This window comes from Tachypleus tridentatus, chromosome 10, assembly GCF_004210375.1.
Source record: "Tachypleus tridentatus isolate NWPU-2018 chromosome 10, ASM421037v1, whole genome shotgun sequence".
NCBI classification, from domain to species: domain Eukaryota; kingdom Metazoa; phylum Arthropoda; class Merostomata; order Xiphosura; family Limulidae; genus Tachypleus; species Tachypleus tridentatus.
Genome location: NC_134834.1, coordinates 29,093,403 through 29,108,776, shown reverse-complemented (window position 1 = coordinate 29,108,776; position 15,374 = coordinate 29,093,403). Strand labels below are relative to the sequence as shown.

Genomic DNA, 15,374 nt, shown 5'->3' with positions numbered 1-15,374 from the left:
GATAATTTCGTGTGTTTTGATTTAGTTCGTCTCCCATGTGTAATGCAAGGAACACAAAATGTCCACCAGTTATTCTTATGAAGTAAACTTTCGCCAAGCGTTTAAATATATAGCAATGTCAGTTCATCTTATTACAGTATTGATGGACCTTCTTCAACCTGATACAACCACGTTATAAAACATATAATAATTACAATGATATTGTATGCATATATACAGGGAGGAATGAAATCACCTATACAGTTTTTTACTCAGAACATAATTCAATTTCTAACCAGTACTAAGAAACAAACTGTAATGAAACTGATTTCAACTGTACATGTTATATTTCGTGGAGTAACCACAACCTTATAGTAAACATATTATAGATACCATTACCCCATACTATAGAACATAATTAATTCAATATTATATATATATGTATGTATATAATTTATTTATAATGACGTTTCGGTTCACAGCCTCATCACGATGATGTAATCTTCTCGTATTAACACGAGAAACTTTCAGTTTCAAAGGAGGCCGGCATGGCCAGGTAGTTAAGGCACTCGATCGTAATCCGAGGGTTTCGGGTTCGAATCCCCGTTACACCAAACATGCTTGCCCTTTCAGCCGTGGAACGTTATAATGTGATGGTCAATCCTACTATTCGTTGGTAAAAGAGTACCCCAGGAGTTGGCGGTGGGTGGTGATGACTAGCTGACTTCCCTCTAGTTTTACACTGCTACATTAGGGACGGCTAGCGCAGATAGCCCTTTGCGAGAAATTCAAATACAAAACAAACAAACAGATTGTTAGGAAATGTCTTTTTACTTATTTTAAATTAATTAGAAAAGTCGTGACATTTACCTCAGTTTTATTTCAAACACAACTAAAATTCATCGAAGTGCTTAGCTCTTCTGAAGTGTGTTTAGAAATGATACTCAGTTTATAGCCTACTAATATCCTGAACTTAACCTTACAGTTTTTCTGGCATCAACTGTACAGAAAAATTCAATATTTGCAATATTCATATTAATTTCGAGAAATTATCATTCACAATTAGTACGTTTAAAACATTACATAAATTGTTCAGTGCTTTTGTAGTTTGCATGAAATGTTATTAAAAGTGATTTTATTAGTTCAGTAATCAAACTAATCAGTCTACACATTCAATTCATTGATGGCCTATAAGTGTGGTAAAAAGATACGTTTCGTATATCGACAAGTACAACGCATTTTAACCAAACTTACGAATGAAGAGCTTCATATAGTAATCTACATGATAAGTATCGGCTAAGGTGTATAAATTACTGTCATCTTTAACCAAGAATAGTAGTTTGAAGCATCATGTAGTGACCTCTGTGTGTTGAGTATCGATTAAGAAGTGGGAATAGTTGCCCTTTGTAATGAGGAAGACAACGTTGACATTCTGGAAGACGGAGCAGATTGACTTCCATGTTTTTACAACAAGGTGTTTCCAATCCTGAAAGAAGTTTCTACCTTCCAAAATCGGTTAGGTTATCACTGATTTTATGATTTATTTATTTCTTGTCCAACGTGTTACAAAACGTCTGTACTTTATTGTAGCAAACAAACTAGTTCACAATTTTCCAGTAATTTAATCGAATATTTTGAAATAACGGGATTTAGCATGTTATTAATTTTTCTTCTCCAGAGAGTTTAAGAGATACATATCAAGAAATGTAACATCCAGAACTTCGAAATTGGATACCAAAGATGAGCATGCGCAGATACTTTGTCCAAAGTGTTAGTATTTCCAGAAACTTCTAAAGAAATCCAAGTTACAGTATATATAATATGTCAAGATTTTCTGATTCCAAAATACTATAATTAAGGTCACTTAACAATGTGGCAAAACACGTGTTACTGGATCACAAGTGCTACTGAAATGAACTATTGTAATTATAATGTAGGAACCAAAAACAGTTTATGGCAATAAAACACGAAACGTTAGATATATACTCTGGTAACTTACTGTCAGACGGTTGACACTTCGCTAATGGTTTGTAACGAGTCTTTTTGCCCCGGCGTAATGTAGGTGATATGTTTTGGGGGACTGAGGCTGGCGAATAATTTTTTCAAACCTAAGAATATTTTTCTTAGTTCACTCTGAATCACTCAGTTTAAATGTTTTTCTGTCGTTCGAGTCGGACAGATATATATTATTTCAAACATGCCCTTAAAGTGAAACCCGGGAAACCTGATTTTCTTGCTTAATAGTAACACATAAGATACTTGACAAGAATGGGAAAGGACATATATGAAGACATATTAAAATAGTTGAGATAAATAGAGCGTGAATATGGGGTTTTCAATAAACAATGTTCTTTGAAAGTCAATGTAAAAAAATAAAAGAACCGATGTGAAAGAGTTAAATGCATTCTCTCTAGCTTGAAATCTTGTCTGAAGTAAAGCAGCATGTGCCAAGAATATCTAATAACATTCATATCGAACCTATTATTATACGTTGGATGAGAAATTTATTGTGTTCTTCCCAATTTGCATAACGGAAGTTATGCTGTGGTCGTATATATCAGTGTTGTTTCTGTTGAAATAGAGGGGAAAAAAACATTTCGATTTTCTTTGTTTCTGGTTAAACACGAAGCTACGAGATGATCTATCACCGTAAGTATTGCAACCCAAGCTTTAGTATTATATGCCCTCAACATCACCGTTGAACTAGGGCCCGGCATGGCCAAGCGTGTTAAGGCGTGCGACTCGAAATCTGAGGGTCGCGCTTTCGCTTCCCCTTCGCGCCAAACATGCTCGCCCTTTCAGCCGTTGGGGCGTTATAATGTGACGGTCAATCCCACTATTCGTTGATAAAAGAGTAGCCCAAAAGTTCGCGGTGGGTGGTGATGACTAGCTGCCTTCCCTCTAGTCTTACACTGCTAAATTAGGGACGGCTAGCACAAACCGTTGAACTAATGAAAAGCAAAAAAAACAACAAAAAACATTTCAATTTTTGTTTGTTTATCGTTAAATATAAATTTACATGATGGATTATCCGTGATCTGTGCATCCGCGGGTACCGAACCTCAAATTTTACTGTTATATGTTCTCGTACTCACCGCCGAGCAACTGGAGGGAAGAAAACATTTCAAATAAAAAATTAAGGAAAACAAACAAGAAGCGTATATACATAAAATCATTTAAAAAGCAGTGATTGACATTGAATAGAAGTTTAGCCCACTTTAGTTTTTAAACTCAAAGGTACGACGGAGATAAAACAATAAAATGTAATATACTTTCTCTGCTTCCAATTAAGACATAATTGTAGACCAGTGTCAGTCACATGGTCAGTATTTAGCTGATCTCTAGTAATTTTTCATGAGCAGTTTTTATTAAAGAATCTTTTACTCAATCTATATGTTTACTATAGGTTTAAACAATTAAGCTCAAGTTTACATTTTTGTTTTCTTTAGTTTTTATTGGCAGTATGTGTTGAGAGGTTTCTCAAACTAAGAGAAACACTTGCTTCTGTAAATGTTAAATTTAAATTAGTTTTTGTTTTACATCAAAAGTATGTTACATTTTCAGAAATCCTGTCAAAATATTTTTAAGGTTTTGTTAGAAATTATCTGCGACTGTCCGTCCGTTAAAACCCTGCAAACCGACCGCTTGTTTAGCGAACATTCATATATATATATACCAATAATATTGTTTTTAAAAAACGACAGTTTATACATATAAGATTTTCTGAATTCATATGAAACTGAATGGTTAGTGATAACAAAAACCTTATTAAATAACTAAATACATATATTTGGCAACACGACAGAACGAATCACCTGAGCTATTCACCTTTCACATCTTTATATTTGTTACCATACGGATATTGTTGTTTATACCAGTTTATTGTAAGCACGAAGATGAAAACGACGGCTGTGTTAATTAATTCTTTTGGGACTTTACAAAGATTCGGGTATTTGACCTGTACTCTAATGTCTTGATGTGTCAGAATGACCCAAAGCAAGGCCCTGATTGAACTGAAAATAAAGCTACAACTAGCACAACAACCACGTGTCAGGCTTCAGTTGCTTGACTAGCGAAACAGTTTAACATTACAGTAACAACCATAGATATAAATGTAGATATGACATCTATAAACAACTGAGGTTAAATTTCTTTATCAAGGAATTCATTATGACACACCCTTATAATAAGAACAGAAAAAGATAAAAACATTAAAGACAAGTAACTGGTCGGCAAGCAACGATTTACAAGCATAATAAAGTGGTTTATTTTTGGAAATAGGATATGCTTCATGTTTTGATAGAACATTGGCTTATCTTCTACAATGATCAGGAAAGGACAGGCCAGTATTCTGCCGAAACATCTAGTATGTTCTCCCCACCCAAAAAAAAAGTTTGTTATACTTATAAGTTGTTGATTGCTAGTTTGTTATTATATTAACATAATGTGTTGCTTTACCCAAATGGTATTAAAGATTAAACATTTTCATTAAGTTAGAAATAACTTTTTGAAATGTTTTGTGTATTTCCTTATTTCAACAGTCATTATACTTGAATATTTGGATTTTTTCTAAAGGAGAAACTGGCCACGGTTCAGTTTCATGTATTTTTCAAATTACTGATTATCTTGTATTTCAACACCTTATTTATACTGTATTAAATTACTTTGATAATCTAGTTCAACACTTTGTTATACAACATTAAATTACTCTGGTAATTTCTTATTTCAACACCTTGTTTGTTCTACATTATATTACTTTAAAAATCTATTTAAATACTTTGTTTATACTTACTCTGATCGTCTCCCATGTCAAACCCTTATTTGTTACAGATTAAACTACTTTGATTATTTCTCATTCTAACACATTTTTGTCCTATATCGATATAACTTGTCCCCAAGTGACACAGCTAGAAACAAGGTTTCGATACCCGTTGTGGACAGAGCACAGATATCCCATTATGTAGCTCTGTGATTAATTTCACATAATCACTCAAAAACCAAAATAACATAATTTATTGTTTAAATAAATATATAAATAATATTCATTCAGTATTTTAATTTTAATGTGTTTTTGCACAACTAACTTACTTTCTTTTCATCACATTGTCTTATTTCTTATTAAAATACGGTAAATGTGTTTTACAAGTATAGAAAACGTAATTATAGGATTTGTAAAATCCTAGAAAGTGCTTCAAAAATTAGCACGTATATTCGCCAGAAACTGTTTTATTAACTCTTAAGCCTACATTTGACAAAAACTGTTTCATTAACTCTTAACCTACATTTGCGAGAAACTGTTTTATTAACTCTTAAGCCTACATTTGACAAAAACTGTCATTAACTCTTAAGCCTACATTTGCGAGAAACTGTTTCATTAACTCTTAAGCCTACATTTGACAAAAACTGTTTCATTAACTCTTAAGCCTACATTTGCGAGAAACTGTTTTATTAACTCTTAAGCCTACATTTCTAGAGAATTTGATTACTTATGTTTCAAAATGTTTGTTGTAGAACAAAAAGTGAGAGTGGGTACCTCCAACATTACTCCAACGCACTCGAAAGTTTCTATAGAATCATTCTTCACTTGATCAGTTCTTTAAGTCAGTAATCAACATAAAAACATTTCTTTATAAGATAATACGCTGTCTTTATATTATTCTGTAGCAGACGTAACATTTATCCTTTACAGATATCTCTGTTACGAGATGTTTAGTTGTCTAAAAATTCTGCTAAAAGCTGTAATCTCCGAATTGATTTAATCATACATGTTATTTCATTATTCAAAACTAGAGATTTGCGTGCACGTTAAAAACTTTTGCATTTCCAATAACACAAAACTAAAACCAAACAACGCATTATCACAAATAAGCAGGGTAACCATAAGTTTTGTATATCGTACTCTAACGTATGTTACTTATCAATCATTTGCAGAAAACTGTTTAATCACGTATCTAAGGATGCTTAATTTGTACAGCAGAAACTGTCGTGCATGCTTCGAACTCGTTTTTACCGCGGATTGAGAAATGCACATAATCACATATACTGGAGATTTACAAGGGTTGGTTATCTTTAGTACAGACTAATTATACAAATGCATTATCTGTAGAAAGGAGCTCACAGTTTGGTGGAATACGTTCAAATAATTAAACCCACAAGAAAATTATCACCTGTTAAACTTAATCTATTTGAGCAATGGAAATATTTTATAGCGTGGAGATTATGATTGTCTCGTCATTTTATATCATAACCTCAATTAATTTTGATAAATTATAGACAGACAGATAGAGAGAAGATGAACAGGAAAAAAAGTCAGACAGGTAAGGAAAGAGAATGGTTTATGTAAATATAAATAGAGCATAAAATAATCTACAGTACATCAAATAAAATTGCGATCACAGCTGAATCGCCACCAGATGGCAGTGGATTGAAGTTTTAATTCATAGAAAAATTAAGATATATTTGGTGCTTTTTGTTATCTCAAGGAAAATAAAAAAAATACCAAACTATTAAAAATCACGTCTCTATATTCGTTTCTAAGGTTACAGCACGTTTACTGTCCCCAAATTGCTTTATTTCAACGATTATTTAAATAAAATGCCCATTATTTGTTTTAATATATAATAAACCTTAATACATACGTAATTACCTTTAAACCTTTATTTTGTAACACTAAGAAATAGTTTAATCTTATTTCTAGTTTCATTGTACTTTTGAAAAACGTTTATATATTATATATATTTTGTAAAATCAACAATCGGTTATTAAACTTTTTAGCAATGCGTGACGTAACTTGACAACGTATTAGAATGTTACATCTTGTAGTAATGGATTTGAAACTTCGAATTTATAAATTAAAAACAAAAGTGCAACAATATTTATTAACCACAAATAAATGAAGTTGTTTTAAACTTATCAATTACCCCCCTAATATGTCTCATGATTTCTCACTATTGGTCAGATGGTTCCGAAAGGAAAATAACTAATTATGTTGCCAATACTTTTAGGCGAAGAAAAATAACAACAAACGTTAACTTAAAAGTGCTAAGCCTTTCGAACCGTAAGACATAATTTGGAGAGAATAAGGCGTCAAACTCAAACTCATCTTTGATGCCGAACACAATTATTGTACCTAGAAATATTACCACTTGTTCGTCTCATAATGTCATAATACGAAACTTGTAGATTCCCCCTTCTGAAGTTTTGGCTGAGAGCACTAGTTCACAGAGAAGTCCACAATTTCTACGTTCTCCTCTATAATCTAACCAAGACTTCCGTTATTCTAAAACTGCCGCGTTGAATGGGTGGCGAGCAAACTGTGCTGTACCAGTTGTACATTCACCGTTCGCAAGAGTGGAGAACAGCGTGCGGCATCCTGTCTCTCTAGACGGGAGGCGGTGGGCTTGTCGCGGCAGCTCCTCCATTAGATCAGGTAGTGTGTTATTAGGTAGGGAATTAGCGCCGGCTACTGTCGTCATCGTCTTCCGCCTCGACGGAAAGCTGTAAGTAGTGTTCGAAGTGAGCGCGACATATCGTCGCTGATGTTTGGTTCCAAACACCTAATATTTTATTCGGTAACCGTAAGTAGGTTTTCTCAAGATCCCAGCTTCGTTTTTCATGAATAGCAATAGTACATTTTTATATCGAGTTTTGTACGCGATAAAAACAAAACAAAACAAAAAAAAATCCCATAAACTTTCGGATGATGTCAATTCCGCTGCTTTTTAGAGTCGTGCCAAAATCAAGTCTGTTAGCTATGAAGGCAAGGAAGTTTGAGCCGTGGCAGTCGACCCTCGGGCTGGTTGATGTCCTTCACTGGGTGAGTATAAACAGAAATGGATATTTTGTTGGCATTTAGCAACAGACAAACTTTAAATAGTTTGACAGCAGGGAGTGGGACTCACGTTGAGAGTTTCTTCAAGATGCACCCTAATTCTACACCCTTGCTGGAAGTGGGGCGTCTTCCCGTGAGTCAAAGAAACCGGGGTCACGAACTTGTATTTTGTAACATCTCACGTTAGATACCTACTGCGCGTGCCTGCTGTCAAGATATTCTGTGCAGATATTACATACTATATAACCTGAGTGACTAGGTGATGGGTGACAGGGTGGACTAAATATTAGGCAACAATGAAGTCCCCGATTATGCGGAACGGCAGCCCGCCAAAGTATCGTCTTCCCAGCTGAGCTCGACCTCTTTGGCGGCACGAGAAATTACCTCGTGGAGAAGTATGATAGCCGTAAAAAATTTAAAGCATAGCGCGTATCGAAAGAATCCAGGAAAGCCGTTTTTCATTAATCATTATATTGTGTATAAAAATATAATCACATGCTGAAATAGTCAAACGTAGGGTGCGCAATTCTGTTCGAAATAAACTATTACGGTGATGTCTGGAAACAAATTCCCCAGTACACGACTTCTAGAAATGAAAACCGCAGTACACGATATCGAGAAATAAACTCTGGGCCTTCCAGAGACAATCACCGACGTTTATGAATAGATAGGCACCGTATTACGTTTCGAACGCCTGTGCACCTATTTTGAAATAATCGTGTTTGCTAATTGGTTTGTAGGCCCCCAACACAATTAAATTTATTTTTCTCAGTATATCTTGTACTCACAACAGCACGGAAGTCAAGTGCAGTTAGATTCAAGTATAAATAAATGTTGTAGCTTTTGTTTCTTTAAAGTTGATCACGGGGACATCTGTGCTCTGCCCACCAAGGATATCGAAACTTGGTTTCAAGTGATATAAGCCCTCAGACACTCCGCTGTGCCGTTGAGGGAACGAAGTTGTAGTTTTATAGGGTGCGAGCAGACAAATTAAAGTTGTTTCTATCCATCTTTCTATCTCTCTTTCTATGTATATATCTGTCTGTTTATTTCCCAATTTATTATCTATCTATTTGTCTGGCTTTATATCTATCCCACGTGGTTAAAGCATCGACTCGTAAACTGAGGGTTGCGGGTTCGAATACCCATCACACCAAACATGTTCGCTCTTTCAGCCATGGGGGCGTTATAATGTGACAGTCAATGCCACTATTCGTTGGTAAAAGAGTAGCCAAAGAGTTGGGGGTGGGTGGTGATGACTAGATGCTTTCTCTTTAGTCTTACAGCTAAATTAGAAACGGCTAGCGCAGATAGCCCTCGAGTAGCTTTGCACGAAATTCAATAAAACAAACCAAACCAGTTCTATCTATCTGCCTTTCTGTATGTTTGTTTATTTATATATCTGTACTTTCGTCTATCTATCGGATATCAGCAGTCACTATCTGTTAACTGGAAACTATTTATGTTATTTTTTTTACTTAGATTGTTCAGTACGAGTTTTAGGTACCTAAGAAAATATAACTAAAACAATAAGTTACATATTATTTTTGCCAGTTTCTAATAGTAAAAAAAATTGATCACAAGAAGTTCTCCCAGAAAGAAGTATATTAGAAAGAAAATATGGAGCACAGAATTTTACGTAAGAAATAAATTAAAATATATGAATTAAGTGAAAGATATTATAGTATTAGTGGAAAGTAATCTAGAAGAAAGTGTTATGACTGGTCATATATATATATTTATAGCACGCCTTGTAGCATCATTTTGGCGGATTGCTTTTTAATTTCGCGCAAAGCTACACGACGGCTATCTGTGCTAGCTGTCCCTAATTTAGCAGCCTAAAAATAGAAGGAAAGCAGCTAGTCTTCATCAGCCACAGCCAACTCTTGGGCTACTCTTTTACCAATGAATAGTGGGATTGACCGTAACATCATAACGCCCATACGGCTGAAAGGGCGAGCATGTTTGGTGCGACCCTCAGATTACACGTTTTGGGGAAAACCGTTCAAATGTTTGCCCTTTTTACTAGAGTCCTTTGCGGGCACTTAACGGAACTAATCACACGTGTTATTATCGAACTTCGGTAACAAAACTCGAGTGTGGTGGCACACGTTTCATTTGATTATGAACTACATATCTTATCTGGAGTTCTTCGTCGCGTGCCGGTAGATTTCTGTAGATTTCTCGGCTGGCGAGCCGCGTTCGGTTTCGTATGATGCCTATTCTACACACCTCAGATGTATGGATGCGTTACAAGAATAACAGTAAATCTCTTAGCATGGATGCTTAGTGATTGGCTATAACACTCTGGCCACCTTCCCTCTGGTCAGTAGTTCATAATTACGCCGGTGATTTGGTTGTGAATACAAACACCTCTTCAAAATGTTAAAACTTTTTTGTTTTTTTTCCTCTGTCGTCATTTTTATTTTTGATCAATAATATATGAGAATATCTTTCTCTTTTTTACGTTTTTTATATTCTTATTGTGGATTTGTTTCTAAACCGGATCGGCTCGGTATGGCCAGGTGGGTTAAAGCGTTCGAGTCGTAATCTGAGTGTCGATTCATGCCCGGTCGCATGAAACATGCTTGCCCTTTCAGTCGTAAAGGTGTTATAATGTTACAGTTAATCGCACTATTCGTTGGTAAAAGAGTAGCCCAAGAGTTGGCGGTGGGTGGTGATGACTAGCTGCCTTCCCTTTAGCCTTACACTGCTAAATTAGGGACGGCTAGCGCAGATAGCCCTCGAGTAGCTTTGCGCGAAATTCAGAAACAAACAAACAAACTAAACCGGATGGAACTTGCTTTACCAAAAGGGTGGCTATTGTCATTATTACGAGAAAACTATTTACAAATCACAATATTATATGCCAATCAGCATATGAAAAAAATATAAAACTGCAGGACTACTGCTGTTTTGGACATCTGAACCGCGGGTTGGGAAACGCCAAACGTAATAACAATTATAAAACGTTATTTACATATTAATTATAACTGCTAATATAGTTTATATATTAATTATAAATGTTTGTACAGTTAATAAGTTAATTATGGTTGTCAGCGTAGTTAATAAGTTAATTATGGCTGTTGTTATAGGTAACAAATTAATTATGAGTGTTAGTATAGTTAAAAAGTTAATTATAACTGCTAGTATAGTTAATAAGTTAATTGTAACTGCTAGTATAGTTGATAAGTTAATGATAGCTGCTAGTATAGTTAACAAGTTACTTATAACTGCTAGTATAGTTAACAAGTTAATTATGGCTGCTAATATAGTTAATAAGCTGGTAATGGTTGCTAGTATAGTTAATAAGTGAACTATGACCACTAGTATAGTTAATAAGTGAATTATAACTGCTAGTATAGTTAACAAGTTAATTATGGCTGCTAATATAGTTAACAAGTTAATTATGGCTGCTAATATAGTTAATAAGCTGGTAATGGCTGCTAGTATAGTTAATAAGTGAACTATGACCACTAGTATAGTTAATAAGTGAACTATGACTGCGAGTATAGTTGACTTCATTGTGACTGCTAGTATAGTTGATAGGTTAATTCACGGTTTGCCACTTGTTGTAAGATACATTGTTTTAAATATTTTCTTTTCTTCCAGTAATCTTTAACCTGTTGAATATGGATTAAGTGCCAGCTGGTGGCACGTGCCACATAAATTTTCAGTCTCGTTTTCTGTGTCTCTGTCCTGTAATTAAGTTCTTCAAAGTTTGACTCAAACACAATTTTACCCATTCTTTCATTATTTTTTTTTTTGTCGGCGCGAGGGTGAAAATAAAAACATCTTTATTTTCATTACATGGAATATTTTACCTGCAGAAAAACATAGGTTAAATCTTATGTTCATTAGTAGCTGCGTTTTCATTCTCTTTAATATAGTTCTTTACGTTCGAGGTTATATCAGTGCTCTGAAGATAAGGTGAAACTGTTTATCCAAGGTTGCAGGTGCTAACGGTAATATACGTATAGAATGTAAACAGTATAGAATATGGATGTATATCTATATTATATTTTCATGTAGAAACGTCACTGTTAACCAGTGTTTTCACTAATCTTTCAACAAACATTTTGAATCATCTGAAAGAGTGACAGTACGAAAAACAAATAACCTGTCTTCTGGCACTGACTCAGTTTCAGTTGCTAAAAGTTATGTGATTGCTCATTCACTTGCAACCAATTTTAGTCGCAAACTTTGAGTTCTAATCGGAGGTAATTTTTATGATAAGCTAGTAATAAACACAATTAAAAATGTTTGGTTTGTTTCGAATATTCTCGCAATTCTGTACGAGGTCATTTTACGCCAGATGTTTGTAATTTTGAGATGACAGACTATAGAAGACTTTTTGGCCAATCAAATAGTGGGATTTGAGCGTCAGTCTTACAAATGCCATCTACGGTCCCAGTGTACAAGAATAATTTGTTTCGCAAAGTATAGAAAAAAAACCTTATGGTAAATTAACAACGTGATTGGACAGATTGATCAGTAAATTTCGAGTGTCGTTGCACAAGTGCAACGTTCTGAGTGAACGGAATTCGAGAAAGGTTATTAAATAAACTGAAACGCTGTGGAAAACAAACAAATGAGTGTTTTGGCTAAAATACGGTTTAGTGTTTTTTATCTTGGAAATTTGTTTAGAGTTGGTGATCTCGGAGAAAAACACCAGATGAAAAAATTAAACTAGTGAAAAAATCCAACTATACTGTGAATAAATGTAAAATTTAATCGTGCCAAAACAATAAATATGTCATCTGTTTTATACAAAATAAATGAAATTCGTTTCTCTGCCGGTTTTTAAGCTCTTTTTGTTGTAACAACAGTGTGCGAATCTAAAGACTGTGTAAATAACCAGTTTGTTCTATTGAATAACGCAGAACGAGATGTGTATCCAAGTATCATGTAGAATACCAGTATGTAGTTGTAAATAACTGAGAACAGCCTGTGAATCTATATATCATGTAGAATACCAGTATGCTGTTGTGAATAACTGAGAACAATGTGTGAATCTAAATATCATGTAGAATACCAGTATGCAGTTGTAAATAACTTAAAACAATGCGTGAATATAAATACTGTGTAAAATACCAGTATGTGGTTGTGAATAACTGAGAACAATGCGTAAATCTAAATATAATATAGAATATAAGTATTAGTTGTAAATAACTTGAAACAATGCGTGAATATATAAATACTGTGTAGAATACCAGTATGTTGTTGTGAATAACTGAGAACAATACGTGAATCTAAGTATCACATAGAATACCAGTACGTAGTTGTAAATAACTGAGAAAATGATTGAATCTAAATATCATACAGAATACCAGTATGTAGTTAGTTGTAAGTAACTGAGAAGAATACCTGAATCTAAGTATCACATAGAATACCAGTACGTAGTTGTTAATAACAGAGAAGAATGCGTGTTTGTGTCAGTATGTAAAACCAACGTTTCTTGGTTGTTTGTTTTTATGCAGTAGTTTTCCTCCCATCTTCCATCACACCAAACATGCTCGCCCTTTCAGCTGTGGAGACGTTATAATATGACGGTCAATCTCACTATTCGTTGGTAAAAGAGTTGGCGGTGGGTGGTGATCACTAGCTACCTTCCCTCTGGTCTTACACTGCTAAATTAGGGACGGCTAGCACAGATAGCCCTCGAGTAGCTTTGTGTTAAATTCAAAATCAAACCCTCCCATTTTGTTGCTTAACTTCTTTAGAAACGAGTTGTAACGATAAAAAGACACCATTTTGACGTAAGAAGTAGAACCTGGTCAGTTATAGATCATACGATATACAAGTTCATTTACTTATTAATTAATTATGTCGAAATTCTAGGAAACTCACGTTCATTTCGAGCAGAGCGATAACATATTCTGGGTTCACTGAATTTATGAAATCGTTTCACTCACATGAATGTACTCACACTGTGCAACAAAATTATTACTTTTTATCGTTTCTGAGCAGAAAGTGTTATTTCCTAATTGCTTATGCCTAAAGTAAATGGAAAAGACATATTTTCACGTGAAAGTGATTTACATTACAATCACAAATCTCGAAAAACTACTCACTTCTAAACATTTTTGTATAACTTTAGTATAAGTACATGTAAATCTTGATTCATATGTTGTTTTACTCCGATCTTATGTAAATGAAAATGTGCAAATTTGTCCATTTTTACATAGAAAATTGGTTAATTTCTAGATTTCATTATATAGGTCACAAAAGCAAGTTTGAAGGGAATAATGGCCATTTTCTGTACTTTTACAACATAAGCAATTAAGAAATAACATATACTATCCAAGAACAAAATTTGTGTTACATAGTGTTATTTGAAGTCATGGAATAGTTGCTCTTACGTGAAGGTTATTATTGCTGCAGGTATTCACTAAACTTATGAAACTGTTTCGCTCGTCAAGGTTATTTTTGTTGTAAATGTCCATTAATATATGAAAGTGTTTCATTTCACTAGTAAAGGTTATTATTGTTGTAAATGTATGAAAGTGTTTCATTTCACTAGTAAAGGTTATTATTGTTGTAAATGTATGAAAGTGTTTTATTTCACTAGTAAAGGTTATTATTGTTGTAAATGTATGAAAGTGTTTTATTTCACTAGTAAAGGTTATTATTGTTGTAAATGTATGAAAGTGTTTTATTTCACTGGTAAAGGTTATTATTGTTGTAAATGTATGAAAGTGTTTTATTTCACTAGTAAAGGTTATTATTGTTGTAAATGTATGAAAGTGTTTTATTTCACTAGTAAAGGTTATTATTGTTGTAAATGTATGAAAGTGTTTTATTTCACTAGTAAAGGTTATTATTGTTGTGAATGTATGAAAGTGTTTTATTTCACTAGTGAAGGTTATTATTGTTGTAAATGTATGAAAGTGTTTTATTTCACTAGTGAAGGTTATTATTGTTGTAAATGTATGAAAGTGTTTTATTTCACTAGTGAAGGTTATTATTGTTGTAAATGTATGAAAGTGTTTTATTTCACTAGTAAAGGTTATTATTGTTGTGAATGTATGAAAGTGTTTTATTTCACTAGTGAAGGTTATTATTGTTGTAAATGTATGAAAGTGTTTTATTTCACTAGTGAAGGTTATTATTGTTGTAAATGTATGAAAGTGTTTTATTTCACTAGTGAAGGTTATTATTGTTGTAAATGTATGAAAGTGTTTCATTTCACTAGTGAAGGTTATTATTGTTGTAAATGTATGAAAGTGTTTTATTTCACTAGTAAAGGTTATTATTGTTGTAAATGTATGAAAGTGTTTTATTTCACTAGTGAAGGTTATTATTGTTGCAAATGTATGAAAGTGTTTTATTTCACTAGTAAAGGTTATTATTGTTGTAAATGTATGAAAGTGTTTCATTTCACTAGTAAAGGTTATTATTGTTGTAAATGTATGAAAGTGTTTTATTTCACTAGTAAAGGTTATTATTGTTGTAAATGTATGAAAGTGTTTTATTTCACTAGTGAAGGTTATTATTGTTGTAAATGTATGAAAGTGTTTTATTTCACTAGTAAAGGTTATTATTGTTGTAAATGTATGAAAGT

At 33.6% G+C, this 15,374-nt stretch overlaps 1 protein-coding gene across 4 annotated transcripts in view; it reads left to right on the top strand.

Annotated features, from left to right (window-relative positions):
* LOC143228960 (uncharacterized) overlaps positions 1-15,374 on the top strand; it is a 154,287-nt gene that overhangs the window by 85,795 nt on the left and 53,118 nt on the right. Inside the window, exon 1 of one of the 4 annotated variants that reach the window (XM_076460486.1) lies at positions 7,170-7,795. The exons of 2 other annotated variants lie outside the window; for them this stretch is intronic. In XM_076460486.1, the coding sequence (XP_076316601.1) occupies positions 7,679-7,795 (117 nt within the window). In that variant the 5' untranslated portion in view covers positions 7,170-7,678. Of the gene's footprint in view, positions 1-7,169; positions 7,796-15,374 lie in introns of those variants that run through there. One more of the 4 variants, XM_076460488.1, reaches the window with a different exon arrangement.